Source organism: Aspergillus udagawae, assembly GCF_001078395.1.
Source record: "Aspergillus udagawae IFM 46973 DNA, scaffold_2, whole genome shotgun sequence".
Taxonomy (NCBI): domain Eukaryota; kingdom Fungi; phylum Ascomycota; class Eurotiomycetes; order Eurotiales; family Aspergillaceae; genus Aspergillus; species Aspergillus udagawae.
Genome location: NW_025091265.1, coordinates 1,268,051 through 1,280,671, shown reverse-complemented (window position 1 = coordinate 1,280,671; position 12,621 = coordinate 1,268,051). Strand labels below are relative to the sequence as shown.

Sequence of the window (12,621 nt, the reverse complement as noted above, 5' to 3'; positions counted from 1 at the left end):
GTTCAGCCGAGGCTCGTTGCTACGAGATTGATAGGGTAAGATAAGTGCGAATGCGGATACAGTCATGCCACTTGATGGGTTTTATCGTCAATGGGACACGTAAGTGTCCGAGAGAATTTGGGTTTCGGCCATCACAAATGGGAGCTTGCGAAAGTAGACATGGGATGGACGAGCAACTGAGTGCATGTTATTGTTGTTCGTCTCTTAAAGAACTTTATTTGCCATATTCAGTTTTCTCTTCCACCAGCTCATATTGATGCCACCTCAGGTGCATCCAGAACAATTGCCGGATACCTTTCGACTGGGCTATAGATCTAAATTTATCGGCATTCCCACAGCTTAAAGATCTCCTTTCATGGGAGGACTCAAGTTTCCATCATTCGTATTCAATCAAGATGTCAGCTTGTCAAACATGCCATGTTCGGAAGATACGTTGCGTCTACACTGAGCGCCATCGTTGTACATACTGCACCAGAGTGGACCAGGTCTGCCTGCCACGTCGAGCACGGTATCACTAAGTTTCTTGTCTTCTATGTCATGGAAGTCAATTCGATATAACTACTGCGGCTTGCTGATATAATTGCACATTATGCAGTGCATCCACCGCGCATACGTCGAAGTATGCTGGCAGAAATCCTCACCCCACACTCCGACTCTCCTCACCCAGCGGTGTGGACGATAACGTACCGCGTTGGAGCGTGATGCATTCGCTACTGTCCGAGATAGTACGACTTATACCTCCCACGGGAGCTATCCGCAATCCGAATATCCCGGAGTCCGTGGAGATGATCGATTGTGGAGACACTTGCAGCCAGACAAGACCATCAACATCCCTCACGGAGCTGATTGCTCTGCCCAGTCGCATACACACTGAAAATTGGATGCAAAACCCAAGACATACCTATGCACGGACGAAGAGGTTGAGCGTTTCGCCTATAATAGTTCATTCAAAGCTTGAATCAGGTGATCTTAATGTTTCTCCAGAGTCTACGAAGTTGAGATGCACAGCGAAACACCCCTGGGTTTCCTTGGAGGAACTTGATGCTCTGTTGGTGTTCTAAGCTTCATATATTCTTGCCTCATGAAATGATTTGAATTTGATGCTTTCTCCCCACTCAGTTTGACATTGAGATTAGACGTCTGAGAAGCAAGAAGTGTTTGCCTGTGAGCCTACAAGAAGCAATGGGAAATTTTGCAATATCATTTGTCACATCATGCGTCCAAGCCGACAGAGCGCCGGTAGTGGTAGATAATTTCTGAGTATTGGAATTCTGACGGTACACGGTCGCATCTAGACGGACATCATCGATCGACTAGGTTGTTCCGTGAGCGAGAGGGCTGGGTTTGGTTTGACCAACTTCGTCACGACGCGCTCGCATTGACTACAATCTCACAGCGCGATCTTTCGACCAATTCCCTTGGCCACTACTGAAGCTTATACTAAAAACTGCGCGGATTCCCACTCTCAGTCTAGTGGATCTTGGGCCAAGGCGTGGGAAATGCTGCTCATTATGAGTTCTCGTGTGCTCGCAGTTGGCCAGGTTTTCAAAAAAGTCTAACTTTGCTAAAGTCAACTTGGAAGTGACGCTTCAGTACCAGAACGATGAGGGCTTAATTCTTAGTATGTCTTAAGATCATGAACAATCATGAGTCTAATCGGATAAACCTTCAGGCTTTGCTTGGGTTAGCATACAATCGGCCAAGTGTATTACCCTTACTGAGCCTATCCAGCCCCGTAGCAATATCCGCAAATGGAATCTCTTCCAAAAGTGGCTGAATCTTCCCATCGGCAATCAGGTCAAGCACCTTGGCTACCTCATCAACCGACGAACCTGCAGAGCCTGTGAGGGAAACCCCTCTAGCTACCAGCTCGTAAGTGTTCAATGTTGCCTCTTTAGCTGCGAGCCCAACAAGAACAATTCGTCCTCCGGGCTTCACAGCAGTCACAGCAGCTGCAGTAGTGGTGCCTGTGCCTGCAAAATCCACAACTGCATCGAATTTAATTCCAGGCAGCTTGTCGAGGCTTTTGACGCAAACCAATGCCCCAAATTCTAGAGCAGGGAGGTATTTGTTGACGCTGGTATCGATCCCATACACTTTCGCACCCATGTAGGACGCAAGTTGGACTCCTGAAAGACCCAGGCCACCCAGGCCTATGATAGCAATGGTTGAAGATGGCGACGCCTGGGCTTCGACAACAACAGCATGGTAGGCAGTGGCGACAGCATCGGTAGCCACAGCAGCTTGAGCAAAAGTGACAATATCTGGGATTCGTACTGCCTTTTCGATGTTGATGACAACATATTCTGCATAGCCACCGTCGTAGCCAATGCCGGCTGTTGTCAAAACCTCTTGCAGCGTCACAGGATGGCTGATCGCTATGGCAGAGACAATTCGTTCGTCGATACTGAAATCGGTGACATCTGGTCCGAGCTCAACAATGACCCCCGCAATCTCATGACCCAGCGTAACAGGCCGTTTCGACAAGAGCATATCGTCCTTGCCGGAAATCACATTGCAGTCGGTGTGGCAGAGACCAGTGGCTAGAACTTGAACGAGCACTTGGCCCTTCCCAGGCTTGGGAATTGGGACATCCCTGAGTTGAAGTCCCTTCGAGACATCGGCAAATTGAAATGCTCTCATCATAGAGTTGAATTGTAGCTCTGATAACTGGATAGGCGTACCGTTGCGTGTACGGTTTATGAAGAGGAGGATTGTTCCTGCAGAAGGGGGGCTTGTGGTGAAGTCTACCTTTGAATGGATGGGAGATTTTTCGGGCAGAAATTCCAAAAGTTTCAGTAGCAGCAGGTATCGATGCTACTTAAAAGTGCTCAGAAAGTTTTATACAGGTTGACAAATCGGCTTGCTGGTACCTCTTGCGGCTAGCGTGGATCAGAAAGTTCTCAAGTCGCATGCGAAGGGTGCCCGAGGTTGGACTGCTTTTCGGTACTCTGGGGCCGAATTTCAGATTGCGAGCGAATCCCCAGGCCCCGCATAAACCCCGTGGGGGATCCTGCTCGACCAGGACCCAGAGACTCTCTGGGTTTGACTTTCGGAGTTTATCTTTTGATACTGTCATGAGAAGATGAGGCAGCCGAGGCCGCTCATCCAAGGGGCCGGTTTTCGGTTCTTCCAAAGATAATGAGCGCAATATGGTTTGCTGATTACTAACCACAGGCTGAACTTGATCTAATCCAATGCGTGTTGTTTCATCCTGAGCATTTTGGCCCACCGGTAGATAGTAGATAACTAAGCAACCCGAGAACCGGAAAGTCGGCTTCGGTGGAGCGGGGCAGAGCTATGACTGAATTCTGGTACGTGGTCTATCTCTTCTTTCATCTCGCAACTCGGTGACATGCTTTGCATTTACCAAGGTTCAGATTAGTGAGGTACAAAATGCTATTCCCCATCTCGCCGATATGACTGAGCACCTCCATAGAGCCCTACGAGGTCAATGCCTCGGCCTAGTCAAAGTCCCTAGGAAGAAAGTCGGGCAAGTTGATTACGCCGATTCCTAGACTAGGACAACTGGCCATCTTCAAATCAGGCAGTCGCTTCAATAGGGGTTTATGGGTATGGGTAGCTTTCCAGTACTTTGAGGGCTTTCTCTGGTTCTTCGACCTATTTCCTATGCATTCAATTCCCTTGAGTTCTTGTGGAGATTAAACCAAAGTTATCATTTGTAAAATCTAGCGCTTGATGGCTTTTTGTTGGGTCAGGCTTTGCGTTAGCCCAAGCTAATCATGCTCAGTTGAGAAAATAGATAGCTGAACGCGTCTAAAGATCCTCAGATACCCCTTGGAATGGCAAGCCTTAGAATAGCCATATCGTACCCTGATGCTGTTTCAGAATGGTGAACTAAATCAGGTACTTCAAAGCCACACGGGATTTCAAACAGTACTGGCTATCATGGAGTATAAGGCGACGGGGGTCGATGACGCTGTTAGATACCCAAGCTGTCTAGAGGTAGTCGTACACAGACTGCCTGATGAAATGTAGGTATCAATCAATCAGTCAAGTATGGACCAATCTTCACTTTCCATGTACTCCTTCAACGTGGCCGTCTTGGCCCCAGGCAACACATCCTGTAAATTGCAACACACATCTGAATCGCCGCCCGTGTATCCGAATTCCACGATGTATCTCAAGGATTCTTGGAATTCTCTCCTTAAAATCACCGGCAAGGATTGGAAAAACTCTTCCACACCGACCACTTGAATCTCGAGCTTGACGCCCCGGGTCTCCGCCCAAAGTGTCCAAAATTCACGCCAAGAGGCCAATTGAGAGACTCCTAGAATCTGCTTTCCTGGAGAAGTTGCCAGCAGCGCCTCCACGAAGATACCAACGTCGCGATCAACATAAATCCATGGAAGCTGAACCTCCCCTATATCTGGGATTTGCACAACGAATGCTCCGTCTTTTTGCTTCTGAGGCCGTCCCATGCCCTCCTTCCAGTTGCTTGCATACATTCAAACCTGGATAATGCTCAACTTCTCAGCCAAACCAGGCAGCTCCTTCTTGATTCTTTTCACGACTGCCGCTTTGCCATCAAAGTGGTAGTTCCAAGTGTACTTGCCGTGCGACCAGTGCTTGGTATCGCTCAGGCTGCTGAAGACGAAATGCGTGAGTGTGGCCGAAACGGAAGGAGAATTCGCAGCGGTGGCTATGTTCATGCCCCGCTTGGTCTCGAGATTGCAGGCATATTCATTGGGGGTAACTCCGGCTTGTTGTGCGGCGGCAAGATTGGCAGGATCGAGCATAAGGCTGTAGAAGTCGGTGACTGCGAAAATTGTAGAGGCGCCGCGAAAGGCATTCTCGAGGGAGTCGATGTCATCAAGGTCTGCTTTCACAAGTTCGACGCCTTTTGAAATCCATTGTTGGGCAGCCGCTGAAGATATGTCGCGGCTGATGCCACGAATGCGCCAGTCTGGAAGCTTGAGAAAGGCACTCGCAACAGAAGATCCTTGGTTGCCAGTGATGCCGATCACGACTAGAAGTTTGGAGGCCGTCATATTGCGTTGATCAGAAATTGAGACGAAAATATGTTTTGCTTTAAGGTTTGAGGTTTCTCTTAAGTGAATCAGGTGGATGAAACCTGTCATAGACCGGAAGCCTCCCTTTTTAATACATGAGTTGTGATGGCCGTATTACCGCTCATGATTGCTACGCACTGCTGAGCGGAGGTATCATCAATCGGCTGATTACGTCTTTGCTCCATTTTCAGCCAGGGTGAGTGATCAGAAGGGCAAGAGTGATTAGCCAAGGTCCAGCCCGACCCACCAGCGATCGGGGTAATGACTAACCTGTCCATAGGGACCCGAGACGCCTAGTTTGGTCCGCGGGGTGACATTAAGGATGGCTACTACCCACTTGTCAAGTATGCCAGCGACCGACCACCTATATATAGGTCCACAGGCAGGTTAATTGGACTCGTAGGTAGCAGGCGAGGAGAGAGAAGTAACTCCAGTAGAGTAAGGGCACATTATATCCCACTCTTCGCTCATAGGAATGCCTGACACAGACAGTAAGAGTTACAGTTAGCGTCAGGGAACCTTGCAAAAGAGAGAGGCAAAATGAAATTGAATAAGTCAGTAAGTCTAAGCGTTAGGGTGAGTGTTAATCAGGAAGCTGTTTCTTATTTTCTGTCAATGTACTATCCACTTGGAAGACGCAAAAGAGAGGCTCCCAGGGACCCGGGGTTTAGCTTGGCATTGGTAATTGAGGAGTACTGCTGACTGGTTCCGACTATGGCCACCGTACAATCTATCAACACCTTTCTGCGCATAATCCTTCTCGTCTGCCTCTTCCTTCTCCGTTTCGGCCCCCAACCTGTCTTTAAAGCCGATGGATTTCCTATCATCGCATACCGTTTCAAAAATGCCCCAGCTTCCGAACGAGCTGATATTACATACCATCAAGCTGCTGATCCCACCTAGCCTACCAGTTTCTTTTCCCCCGTGGCACCCAGTGACACGCACTTTGATCAGCCTCACCCTCGCATCCAGATTCACGTATCATATCGCGAGGGAACTACTCTTTAGGTACTGCCTGTGGATAGATTCGAACAAGCGACTGGACAATCTCATCAATTTGAAAGGCGGTCCGAAAGGGCCTTTGCAAGTATTTTCACCGATCGGCCTTTTTCTGTCGCCATTCCCTGACGATGAACTCGATGATCCCGTCGTCGCCAAGCACCTGGATCAATTGTCCTCCAGCATCTGTGGCAGCCTTCGATGTTTAGTCATTGATATCCCACTGCGTTCCTTATACCCTGAAGACGATCATCAGGAGGTCCGTCCGATACTACGGTCTGTATTTTTACGCTTGGTCCATCTAGAGGATTTCTGTTCCGCGCAAGACGAATTATTCTGCGCTACAATGGAAGAGAGTTCTGAACCAGCAGTATGGTCGACCTGGCCAAACCTCCGACGCCTTGCTCTGTACAACGCAGATGTGACATCGTCTGAATTTATCGAGGGCCTCAAGCGCTGCTCGAACCTGTCGCATCTTGTCCTTACCCGGCCGGACGGTCTGACAGAGCCCGTACGTCAGGAATTATGCCTTACGCGGCGGCTGCCGTCTTTGAAAAAGGTGGTAATTATCGATGCTGAAGGGAGCGACCAATCCAACATAGTGACCGCTCTTTCTGGATGGCATATGGGTCTTTTGGGTCAGATATGGCGTCTAGGGTATACTCGTTGTGAAACTATTAGAAAAATACCCCACTTCGAGCCGTTGCTGGTATATTGCCAGGTACCTGTCCCTCCTGATAGGCCTGACGACCATATTCCATTGTGTCAAGAATGGGTTCGGAACCGCGCCGCAGATGGAACCTTGTGGGATGTTTCGGGAATCCCTTTACAGATGGAAGACCAGCGATAGGGTGTGTTGCTAATGAGATCAGTTCGAATCCAGGACATTGTGTGGCGTATCGAGGCTCAATCAAGTGGACAATAGAGCTTCGGAGACGGAATTTGTTTCGTATCGGATCAGATCGGTTGGAAAACAATCTGATATTCAACCTCTATATAAGCCTTTCATAACTCCAGGTGTGAATAGCAACAATCAATCTTCCTCTGAAATAAACATTTACAACTCGAGGTAGCACACTTAGTTTAGTCCCTCGCATTAGATATCAATACCCCACTTGTGTCCGGATTCGTCAGTTACTTTCTACTATTGAGTATACCTACTCAATAAGCCTTGCTTCTATATTTACTGTTATTGCTCTTGTGTTACCTCTGGATTGCCCTTGATCCTGATCGGATCATGGTTAACCGCGTCATGGCATACCAGGTCGGTATACTATATATTCTCAGCGCCACCTTGATTTGTCCTGTGCATACTTGTGGTTATTTCCTTCAACCATCATGAGAGTATGGGAAGTATGGCAACTATCTTTTCTGAAAATAAGATCTTGCTCGCTAATAACTGGGAGGATGTTATCACCGGCGACGAGGTGCTCTCAGGTGTCTATCCAGTCAAACAGATAGACGAAGTTATTTTCGAAGTAGATTGCGTCCTGCTAGGTCTGTTGATATTCACCAAGAGTATTACTTATTTAATTGGAATGAACGAAGACTAATTAGACACTTGGCTATTCACGACGACGACGACGACCCTATCGAAGAAGAGCAAGACCTTGTAAATAATATAGTAAGATTGTTCAATTTGCAACCCATCTCCTTCTATAAAAAAAAATGTCACTCATCTAAAGGGTAATTATCTACTATTCAGCGTTTGCGGCCACTACTAATAATTTTAGGATATATGGAGGAGCTCAAAATTCACCTAAAAGACACAAACCCTGCTAGAGCTGAGGTATTCAAGAAGGAAATACAAGCGCGCGCTTCGATTATTGTCGCTGATTTTGGTAACTGCAAGTTTTATACCGGCCAGAGCAAGAACCAGAAGGGCATGGTTGCTAACGCGAGGACGGTTGTACTCCATACTTTACCTTCTGGAAGGATGGGCTACGTGTTACTGAGTACTAAATTCCCTTGGAGATATTACCGGTCCAACGAATTGCCAATATATATCGGATCGCTTGTTCTTGAACTCCATAGCATGTTATTGTGTATATAGAGGGGCCTTGGAATCAAACCCCTTCGACGCCTTGTGGACGCTCCGGCGGCCTGTACACAGACATTATAAATAGTTATCTATTAGCCTTGTTGCGTCACGTTATGCATTCTTCTCGAGTTCAGTCTGTCAAGCAGGTCTTTTAGGCCACTAAGAGAGATCCGCAGTGCATGAGTTGATGCAGCATACAATATTGTAGACTTTATTTTTGCATCGCACGGTAACCTACGAATAGATAAGTTAGATGTACTGCTGTGGGCATTCCTATGCCCATCTGGAAGCATACCGTGAGATAAAACGAGTTTTCTCTGCGTGTGAGCATCACAGTCGTCAGAATTAATGCTGTACACTGCCCACCTGCACTCAAGCACAGGAAGGTCATGGAGACAGTCTTCATAATCCTCAGCAGCGGACGTCTTTAGCATAATTATCTTAGAGAGACTAGAATCCCATAGATGCATCTGACTGGCTCAGAAAAGGTCTATTTGCATCCATAAATGGGTTCTCCAGAAGGTGCAACTGTCCCTGTCTCTGTTCCTATTGGGCCTGATTGCGATCGCTATCTATATGACTGCCATTCTCCGCTATGACCTGAGTCCAGGCCGTCCTGAGGAAGAGCAGGGTGTTGCGCGCAGATATGCTAAGGGAACTCATGGACGTGAGGATCTGCTCGCATGTTGACCAGGCTTCGCGTATGAGACTTGCGTTGAGCTCAGCCAGGATTGTGCGGCAGGAGGAGGACATGATGAGGACCATGCCTGCTGTGGAAGTATTTGTTAAGTTTTATTAGATATATACCTAACCTGATCATAAGGAAGGAATAGTGTGAATAGGGGCGAACAGGGTGAAGAAGAGACTGCAAGGACACAAACGAACACAGCAAGTTAAAAAACAAAAACATACAACAGCCGGGATTCGCTGGTGGTCACCCACCCAACTACTAACCGGCCGGCGTGTGGCTTAAGTACGGCTGAGCGGACGGGAAGCCCTGTTTTCCACACCCTATGGTCGTATGTGCTAGGAGTAGGAGAGAAACGGAATATATGGTGTGATACTAAAGATTATTTGCGCACACTTCTCCGCTGATCGCATTCACAAATATGGCAGTGATATACGAAGTATTTTTTCATGACACTTTGCTGTGTGCGGCATGATGGCCACATGATTTTGTGATTCTTACTTTCCTTCTGGTTTCCTCAATGGAGTGAAAAGAATATTCTGAATTCTGGGACAAGTCAGAGGAATCGCCAGCCGAACAATGGATACAATCCTTTTACTAAGAAGTATAAACTTTATAAACTTAAACCAAAAGTTACATACTTATGATCCCCAGCCACGATATCCAAGGCTGCAGTAAACAATGGCTGCCTACATTTTTTCTTTACTTCAGGGGTATACGGCCTGTCAAGCTTTGGGCTTTCTTTGTGTTCTTTCTTGATTTCATTCGTGGTAAAACTACTGCCTCATGTATGCAGAAGACCGGAACACTACTTAGGTAGATTTCAGGTGCGGGAATGACGGAACGGTCCGAAAGCTAAGAGCTAAGACGCTGGTTGCCTAACCCCGCACATGGGGCATATCAGAAATGACCCATCTTAAAGTGGTAAACATGAACGGGGTCAAGGATATTTGGAGTACAGCGCGTTACAGGTGGGCAATTGGATAATCCATAGCATGACGTCATAGACAGCATGGGTGCTAGCTAGTTTTGTTGGTCCACATCCCAAAGTTAAAAAACGACCCACGTTCTCTGTGATTTGACTGATGGAACGTATCCACTTGCTGTGCTCTCCTGGAGATGGATTGGTTGATGCTGTTTAGATGTTGTGAAACAGGACTGAGCTGACCTATGCATCAATGCTGCAGTACAAAGTGTACCAAGCAAAAACAAAACATCAGTGTGGCGGCTTTGATTGCCACTGGAGTCTGCAAACATCCAGCTGGAACTCATCATTCAGGAAAGCCAAAGCACGGTTCTCTACATTGATTTCTCCAACCTGGAAAAAAGGTAGTTCCATTCTGATGTTACTGCGATCTCACGCTGTGTAACCAATTGTCCAAACAAGTTGTATTTTCCTTTGAATCCAGTTTTTTTGTCGATCACCCATCGGTTGGCCGACAAAAACCAGTTTGAGCGATAGTTGCTTACTGGTCTTCATTGGCTAATTGTGCCAATATATTTTGCCACATGGCCCAATTTATTCTGCACCTGTGAAATTGTAGCTTCGCTACTTCTTTTTCATTATATATAATGACTGAGGATGCATCAGACCTAGTAATGCTAGGAATTTAGTAAGAATAATATGGGTTGGAAAGAATGGACAATGGAACTATGACCTTGCAAAAAGTTTAGACTGTTAAAAACATAAATAAAGAGGGTAACATGCACCACCTACAACAGTAAGTTGCTAACACTAAGTGTTATGACATAGATAGTGCATAAAATATAAACTCTAGTGCGTGAAAAGGACATACTTCATGGGAAGTCTCCTGCACCTACCTCAGTGCATTTGTAAATTTGCATGGTCTAGCATGCTCTTCAGATCACAGAAAGCCCTCCTGCCCCTGCCTCCCTCCCCTCCTCCGGACTTCCCGATCTACATTGTGCAGATGACCAGACGATAGATTGGACGAAAAGGTACTGCTCACGTCGATGCTACACTGGGATATGCATACTACTAAACATCCTGATGGGAGACAAGAGTGCGCCTTGCTTGGGGTACAGAGAAGAAACCCAATGTCAACCAGCAATCTTTGCCGCCTTGCCATCAAGTTCATCAAGCCGGGACTGGGTCGCTGGAGGCATTGGAGACGGGCCCCACGAATTGCGCAATTCCGCCAGGATTATTTTAATTTGTTTAGCTGTATTGGGCTCCACGATGGCGAGCTCCACAACATCCAGAATGCCGCTCACAAACTCCTCCTTCGTGACTGAGAGCTCTGCGCCATTCTCCGCTCGGCCGCTAAGCTTATTCATTCGACGGACCATCTCGGTAGCGCTGCCCTTCATCTGAATTAAACCTTTCTCTAGTTCCTGCGCTTTCGTAATGGCGGACTGGATAGCGCTTTGGAGGGGCCCCAGTCTCTCAAGCATGGCAGTTTGCAGGTCTAATTTGAGCTGCTCTCCGTTCAAGAGTTCTAGGGATTTCTGGGCGTTTCGGTGCGCGGAATCAAGGGTATGTTCAGCGCTATCGACCGCTTGTCTTGCAGCGCCAATCTGGCCTTCCAGAATGACGCTGCCGGGAGACTTTGTATGGTCGATGAGCCCGATTATCCCCCAGATGGGAATTATGGCGCTGACCTGGTCAAGATATTAATTCCTGGTCTAAAGGACTGGGCCTGATCACACAGAAGATATACTGACCACACCGTCAACCACATCGCCAGTTTTCCGAGCGTCGTTAAGCTTCTCCAGCAGTGTTTCCAGACTACTCCTGGCTTGTCTAACTGCATTTTCTTCCTTGTCCACTGCCTTACTGGCCTCGCTTACCGCATTCTTGTAACCAGCAACCTTTGTGACCGTCTCCCAATGAGCTGCTTTGACGCGTTGTTGAAATACGTGCATCTTTGAGGACAAGAGGTCGACATTCTAGGTCCGTTTTGTCAGTGAACCTGGTTTTATGGCCCCTTTGGCGTAGGCATACCTCTGATTGAAGCGTTGACACATGCTCCAGGGCTGTCGTGGAAGCGTGGGCCAACTGCTCAAACGCCTCCTTGACTTTAGCCACCAGTGAATCTCTTTCCGGCGACACATGGAATGCTCTCTGGTTATAGTCTCCTCTCACGAAGATTGCCAGCTGGTATAGCTGCGACAGTGCAATACTCAGAGACAAAGCAACGGTTTGCACATCCCGTGGGGATTCGCTATTCAAGCGACGAAACAGAGACTGGTACTGGTCAGAGATCTGATCCAGTTCCGAGTTCATGGCATCGACGTCAACCATGTTTAGTAATGTAACTTTGTGCGCGTGATTTTAAGGAAGTTATCGAAGTTTGACGGCGTGGCTAGACTGAAAGCTACGGGACCCTTAGGCTTAAGTATAATCTGGATCTGGAGAAGAGCAAGAGCGAAGCTATGTAAGGCTCGAGCGATCGCTTGCCTCTCCGTTCATACATCTTGACACGTTGGATACAGCAAGATAGCCAGAACCAGTGGGACGGGTAATTGCGTTCTGCTACGTGGCTTGCTGCATAACCGTACTACAGCTGCGTAGGAAGTGCCATCTGAGGGGCAAGGCAGCAAATGACCCATATTCAGCCAGCCACGTTCGCAGTAGAATCCTAGACAAACTCAATATGACGCTGTATTGCATCAGGTATACATGAGCTGAATCACACAGTCTCTGGAGCGCAGATAGAGTTCAATGGCGAATAAGAGGTATTGGCTGTAGAATGATGGATCAACGACCTGCAGTCGAATCCCTGTAGAAGCCGAAGCCATTGTTGCAGTAGCAGAGCAAATTGGAACTCATCCTTGAAGTACGGTAGGTGGCCCACGGCGGGGTTCATCGAGGTTGCTGGTCTCGAGCTTCTGAATGA

General features: G+C 47.6%; 4 protein-coding genes and 1 non-coding gene across 5 annotated transcripts; 1 reads left to right on the top strand and 4 right to left on the bottom strand.

Moving 5' to 3' along the window:
- Positions 1 to 1,668: 1,668 nt before the first annotated feature.
- On the bottom strand, positions 1,669 to 2,646 carry Aud_002777 (zinc-binding dehydrogenase; the record flags this gene model as incomplete). The annotated part of the gene is made up of 1 exon (XM_043287737.1): positions 1,669 to 2,646. The coding sequence occupies one exon, from the start codon at positions 2,644 to 2,646 to the stop codon at positions 1,669 to 1,671; it is 978 nt and encodes a 325-aa protein (XP_043143672.1).
- A 1,364-nt stretch (positions 2,647 to 4,010) lies between these two features.
- Positions 4,011 to 5,012, bottom strand: Aud_002776 (uncharacterized protein; the record flags this gene model as incomplete). The annotated part of the gene is made up of 2 exons (XM_043287736.1): positions 4,011 to 4,427; positions 4,476 to 5,012. The coding sequence occupies 2 exons, from the start codon at positions 5,010 to 5,012 to the stop codon at positions 4,011 to 4,013; spliced, it is 954 nt and encodes a 317-aa protein (XP_043143671.1).
- Positions 5,013 to 5,877: 865 nt separating this feature from the next.
- Aud_002775 (uncharacterized protein) lies at positions 5,878 to 6,882 on the top strand (the record flags this gene model as incomplete). Its single annotated transcript, XM_043287735.1, has 1 exon — positions 5,878 to 6,882. The coding sequence occupies one exon, from the start codon at positions 5,878 to 5,880 to the stop codon at positions 6,880 to 6,882; it is 1,005 nt and encodes a 334-aa protein (XP_043143670.1).
- Positions 6,883 to 8,978: 2,096 nt separating this feature from the next.
- Aud_r0013 lies at positions 8,979 to 9,098 on the bottom strand. The gene has a single exon (XR_006253263.1). It is a non-coding gene; the product is annotated as a 5S ribosomal RNA (ribosomal RNA).
- Positions 9,099 to 10,822: 1,724 nt separating this feature from the next.
- Aud_002774 (uncharacterized protein) lies at positions 10,823 to 12,026 on the bottom strand (the record flags this gene model as incomplete). Its single annotated transcript, XM_043287734.1, has 3 exons — positions 10,823 to 11,383; positions 11,447 to 11,671; positions 11,727 to 12,026. The coding sequence occupies 3 exons, from the start codon at positions 12,024 to 12,026 to the stop codon at positions 10,823 to 10,825; spliced, it is 1,086 nt and encodes a 361-aa protein (XP_043143669.1).
- Between the last annotated feature and the right edge of the window lie 595 nt (positions 12,027 to 12,621).